This window comes from Micromys minutus (assembly GCF_963924665.1).
Source record: "Micromys minutus genome assembly, chromosome: 13".
Classification (NCBI taxonomy): Eukaryota; Metazoa; Chordata; class Mammalia; order Rodentia; family Muridae; genus Micromys; species Micromys minutus.
In genome coordinates, this window is record NC_137982.1 from 57,347,449 (window position 1) to 57,354,059 (window position 6,611).

The window sequence follows — 6,611 nt, forward strand, 5'->3', positions numbered from 1 at the left end:
TATTATGTATCTTCATTTTGATATTTATGAGAACAGTGTAACTTTAAAAAGTGAGAAAATTAACAGAGAATAATGAACACTCTCAAGATTAAATTCACTGACTCTAAATTTGAAAAAAAAAAAAAAAGTAAAACTAGACTTTTTAAATTTTAACCCAGTAATGCAGTTACTTATTCTCAACTTCTTTATTACAGCTTCAGCCTCCAAGGATAAAGTGTTTATTATAGATTTCTAAAATATAAGCTCAGGAATGTGGTGACGGACATGGTTCTCAAAAAGCATTGACTTCATATGGCATATCGGTCAGAGATGTGGAGACGTCCACTAGGTTACACTACACAAAGAATTTCAGCGAACAATGTGACAGACGTCACCATGTTTATACTAACAGGTTTCACTGATGACACTGACTTGCAAGTCTTATTATTTCTTCTGTTTTTTGTGATCTATCTTTTTACTCTCATAGGCAACTTGGGGCTTGTTTTGCTAGTCATTGGAGATTCCCGCCTCCACAACCCCATGTACTATTTTTTAAGTGTCCTATCATTCCTAGATGCCTGTTACTCCACAGTTGTCACTCCAAAGATGTTGGTCAATTTTCTTTCAAAAGATAAATCTATCTCATACCCTGGTTGTGTGACAGAGATGTTTCTCTTTGTAACATTTGGAACCACGGAATGTTTCCTGTTGGCAGCAATGGCTTATGACCGCTATGTAGCCATCTACAGCCCACTTCTGTATGCAGTGACCATGTCACCTGGAGTCTATGTACCTCTCATCGTAGCTTGTTATTTAGGTGGAATTATGCATGCTACGATACACACAGTGGCTACATTTAGCCTGTCTTTCTGTGCATCCAATGAAATTAGACATGTCTTCTGTGATATTCCTCCATTGCTTGCTATTTCTTGTTCAAACACAAATATAAACCAGCTTCTGCTCTTCTATTGTGTGGGTTCCATTGAGATTATCACCATCCTGATTGTCTTGGTTTCCTATAGTTTCATACTCTTTGCAATTCTTAAGATGCGTTCTGCCGAAGGGAGGAGAAAAATCTTTTCTACATGTGGTTCTCACCTTACAGGAGTGTCAATTTATCATGGGACAATTCTTTTCATGTATGTAAGACCTAGTTCTAATTATGCCTTGGAGCATGACATGATAGTGTCCACATTTTACACCATTGTGATCCCTATGCTGAATCCTATCATCTACAGTCTGCGAAACAAAGATGTAAAAGAGGCAATGAGAAAGATGTTTGAGAGAAATTTGTTCATGAATAAAGTGCATTTTTAATTATAATAACATTAAAAATAATGTTTGTTGTGACTCTGCATTTTACAGAGAAAACTCACTTTCCAGTTTTGTTAATAGTGCCCATGTTCCAAAATGTTAGAGCTAACATATTAATAGTATCTTAATTCCTGTTTGTCAAGAATGGCAATGAGCATGTTAACTTACACAACTATGGATGAATTCAAACAAAGGTATATTAAAAATACTATTGATACCTATGTTTTGTCATTAACTTATTTGAATTTTTAATAGCATTCATTTCATCAGTAGCATTCATTCTTTGGAATGCTGTCATATTGCTTGTAATACGTCCTCTTCATGTAGTCTAAATTTATATATCATGCTTCTGTTTCCCTCTTCCCTGTCACTTAATTTCTAGTAACAGTTCCTAAGGAACTGTTCACCTGTAGTGGTTTTAGACATGCATGTTTACCTTAAGCCATAGACTTTTTCTTTCCTTTCTTTCTTTCTTTCTTTCTTTCTTTCTTTCTTTCTTTCTTTCTATCTTTCTTTCTATCTTTCTTTCTTTCTTTCTTTCTGTCTGTCTGTCTGTCTGTTTGTCTGTCTCTGTCTGTCTTTTCTTCCTTCCTTCCTTCTTTTCTTTTCTCTTTTCTTTCTTTTTTCCTTCAATCCTTCATTTCCTTCCTTCTTTCTTTCTTTTCTTTGTTTCTCTTTTCTTTCATTCTTTTCTTCTTTTTTTTCTTTCTTTCTTTCTTTCTTTCTTTCTTTCTATATTTCGTCTGTCTGTCTGTCTGTCTTTCCTTCCTTCCTTCTTTTGTTTTTTTATTTTTTTCTTTTTTCCTTCCATCCTTCCTTTCCTTCCTTTCTTTTCTTTTTTCTTTCTTTCTTTTTTCCTTCCATCCTTCCTTTCCTTTCTTCCTTCTTTCTTTTCTTTCTTTCTTTCTTTCTTTCTTTCTGTCTGTCTGTCTGTCTGTCTCTCTTTCCTTCTTTCCTTCCTTTCCATCCTTCCTTCTTTCCTTTGCTATTTTTCTTTCTTTCTTTTTTCCTTCGATCCTTCCTTTCCTTCCTTCCTTCTTTCTTTTCTTTTCTTTTCTATCTTTCTTTCTTTTTTCTTTCCTTTTTTTCCCTCTTTCTTTCTTTCTTTCTTTCTCTTTTTCTTTCCTTCTTTTCCTTCCTTACTAAAGTTAAATAGGTAAACTATCTGAACAATCACATTAGCCCTAAGAAAGTAGGTTTTGTCACTAAAACCTGCCAAACTATAAACAAACAAAAAACAAAGTAAAACAAAAAACAAACAAACAAACAAACAAAACAGAACCACAGTACGATCTCCTTGGTTTTAGTGAAGAAGTGGAGAATTTTACCACACATGCAAATAATAACTAATGAAAAGCTAAACCTACTCCATCTTGGGAAAAGCCTCTGTCTTAAAGAAAAAGAAAAAAAAAAAAGCCTGTGAACTTGACCTACAGCTGAATTTATGGTGCACCAAAGTATCAGCAAGAACACTCTAACTACTTCCTAGCAACAGTCAAAGATTTGTCTGACTGTTTCAGACATATTTTTAAATTATTTGCAATTCTTCACCGTTTTGCTTCAGAACTCCAACCTGTCAATTTACAATAGTCATTTTATTATATGCTTGCCAAGCTGGACACCCTCTTACATGCTCCCATGTCCTATGAAACCTTTTTCTGCTGAGAGATTGATGCTGATCTGACTTGGCCTCATGCTGTAGCAAGATTGGTTTAGAGCTGATTCCAAAGCCAAGCTTGTAATAAAGATGTAATGCAATTAGAACAAAAAAAAAATGGTTTCTTGGTGGTAGTTGGGTGTTCAGGAAGCCTCTCTGGAACAAGAGTAATACCGAATCTCCTCAAACTATTCTACAACTTAGAAACAGAAGGAACACTAATTCATTCAGTGAAGTCACAGTTACTCTGATTGTTATGTAAACTACAGGACTCAACAAAAAAAAAGAATACTTATGACCCATATAGCTTATGAACATCGTGGAAAAATACTCAATAAAATTCTCACAAACCTAAGAACCCATTAAAACATCATTCCTCATGATCAAAATGACTCATTCCAGAGATGCAGGGATGGTCTGATATATGAAAATCTCTCAAAGTAATCCACTATATAAACAAACTGAAACAAAAAGTCATATGGTTCATCTCATTAGAAGCTGAAATGCCTTTGACAAAGTCCAATATCTGTTTAGCTAAAAATCTTAGAGCATATATTCAAGCCATATATCTAACCACAATAAATACAAGATAAGGCAGATCAATAGCCAAAATTGAATTTAATAGAGAACTTGAAGCAATCCCACAAAAATCAGGGACAATACAAGGCTGCCCACTCTCTATTTATTCAATGTCATACTTGAATTTCTAGGTAATCAAACAGACATCAAAAGGATATCAAGTGAATACAAATTAGAAAGGAAAAAAATAAAGGTACCAATATTCTAGGATGATATGATAGTATATATAAGCAACTAAAAAATTCTATAAAGATCTCCTACAGCTGATAAACAACTTTAACAAAGTGTATATAAATTTAACTCAAACAAATCAGTAGCCCTCTTTATACAAATAATAAATGTACTGGGGAGAAATTAGAGCAACAACACCTTTTACAATAGCCACAAGTAATATAAAATGGCATGGTGTAATTCTAACCAAGGAAGTGAGAAATATGTATGCAATGAACTTTAAGTTTCTAAAGGAAGAAATTGTAGCAGATATCAGATGTTGGAAAGTTCTTTAATTTTCACAGATTGGTAGGCTCAACATAGTAAAAAACAGCCATCTTACCAAAGCCTATCTATACATTAAATGTAATTCCCATCAAAATTCCAAGACAATTTTTTAGAGCTTAAAAGAACTATTCTCAATTTAATATGAAAAAACAAAAAGACCCAGGATAGCAAAAACAATTCTGAATGTCAAAAGAACTTCTTCAGAAATCATCATTCCTGATCTCAATCTGTGCTATAGAATAATACTGATTTAAGTAAAAAGGAACTGCATATTATTGGTACAGAAACAGCCAGATTGTTCAACAGAATAGATGACCCAAAAATAAACCCACAAACCAGCATTACTTTATTTTTGACAAAGAAACCAAAACACTGGAAAAAAGAAAGCATCTTCAGCAAATAATGCTGGTCTAACTGAATACCTACATGTAGAAAAATGCCAGTAGAACAATATTTTTCACCCTTTGTAAAACACAAATCTAAATGAAACAAGGATCTCAAGATAAATTCAGATACAATAAATGTAACAGAAGAGAACATGGTAAATAGCCTTGAATGCATTGGTAGAGGAAATAAATTCCTGAATACTAATGTCTCAAGCACTATAACCAACAACTGATGAATCATACCATAAGAAACTGAAAAGCTTCTGTAAGGCACAGAGCATTGCCAATAGGACAAAACAGCAGGGTAGAGATTGAGAAAGGATCTTCATCAACCCTACATCTGAAAGAGGACTAATATCAAAAATTTATAAAGAATTCAATAAATTAGATATCAACGAACCAAATGATCCAACTCAAAAGTGGGGTACAAAGCTCTAAAGAGAGAATTCTCAGCTGAGGAATTTGAAATGGTTGAGGATTATTTAAGAAAATGTTCAACAACCTTAGTCATCAGTGTTATGACTGATGCAAATCATAGCAACTCTAAAAATGTATCTCACACCCATCAGAAGGACTACAATCAAAATGAATGGGACAGCACATTCTGGGCAGGGTTAGGAAGAAGGAGAACACTTCTCCCTTGCTGGTGGGATTGTAATCTTGTACAATCACTATGGAAATAAAGACTCAACTCCATTGCCCCTGGGCATATATGCAATAGATGCTCCACCAAACCACAACAGCATGTACTTCAATATTTCCATAGTAGGTTTATTAGTTACTAGCAGAAACTGTAAACAACCAAGAACAGATACAAAAACTGAGGTTCTTTGCATAACGAAATTCTATTCAATTATAAAAAACAAGCATATCATGGATTTTGTAGGCAAATTGATGAAACAATATATACCATACTAGAAAATATCATCCTGATTTTGGTAATCCAGATCCAACAGTATGTACTAACTGATAAGTGCATTCTTTTTAGAATATAGAAAATATCCCTCATATACAACACACACACACACACACACACACAGAGAGAGAGAGAGAGAGAGAGAGAGAGAGAGAGACAGAGAGACAGAGAGACAGAGAGACAGAGAGAGAGAGAGAGGAGAGATACCTAAAGAATTTAAACCAGAGGAAGGCCCAAATGAGGATGCTTGACTCTCACTTAACAGGGGAAATAAATAAAAGGTCATGAGAGACAAAAGCTAGGAGGGACCTTGGTGGGGGAGCAGAATAGGTTAGAGGGGGCAGGATTAAGTGTGGGGAGAGACAGGATATAAGCTCAAAGGACCAGATAAATGAATGGAAATATAGAGCTGCTGGAGGTATGTAAGGAGGAGTGAAAAAATAAGAAGTTCTGAAACCTGGGATCAGGTGCTGCCAGGAGTCAATGCACGTGACCCTAACTGAAATACCTAACCGTCAGGATATGAAACCTGAAGAGGCTAAATCCTGTGAGCGGGCTTGATCCCCAATGATCAATAAGTACACAAATCTGACCATAACACTTTTGTTCCAATTTTTGTCTTGTCTAAGAGAAATACAGGGACTCAATATGGAGGAGAGTAGAAGGAATAGTCAGCCAGTTTATGGGCAAGCACCAATCCCTATTCATAGTACTCTCTTATGCTTACACACAACAGCCTAGCATAACTCTGACTAAAATGGATTTGGATAAAGATAAGAGACTTTTATGGGAAAGTTGAGGGAAGGACTGAAAACCCTATAGGGGATAGAAACCTCACAGGAAGATGAACAATTTCAACTAACCTGGATACCTGGGAGCTCCCAAAAACTTAATCACCAAGCAAAGATCATACAAGGACTAGACCTAGGCTCTGGCATATGTGCTACAAAGGGCTATCCTGTCTGTTCTCTGTCCTGTCTGTCCTAATCCTGCAGCTCCATGCTCCCCATGTATTGTTTGTGGATATGCAGGGGAGCACCATCTTCTCAGAGGGGTAGAGGACACGTAAGGAACTCTATGCAGTTGGGACCAAGACATGTGATGCAATAGAGATGTAAAGAAATACATTTTAAATTAAGTAAATGAGTAAACAAAGAAATAAACAAACAAATAATATATTAATGAGGAAATGCAATATTCAAAACAAAGTACAAAATGTCATCATAGCCTAAATAAAGCAAACATAAAATTAAAATAAATTCAAGTGTCAGAGGAAATAAAT

At 35.0% G+C, this 6,611-nt stretch overlaps 1 protein-coding gene across 1 annotated transcript; it reads left to right on the plus strand.

The window, feature by feature from the left end:
- Positions 1-375: 375 nt before the first annotated feature.
- LOC308429057 (olfactory receptor 5T9) lies at positions 376-1,296 on the plus strand (the record flags this gene model as incomplete). The annotated part of the gene is made up of 1 exon (XM_080927703.1): positions 376-1,296. One exon carries the CDS (start codon positions 376-378, stop codon positions 1,294-1,296), a length of 921 nt encoding a protein of 306 aa, XP_080783829.1.
- Between the last annotated feature and the right edge of the window lie 5,315 nt (positions 1,297-6,611).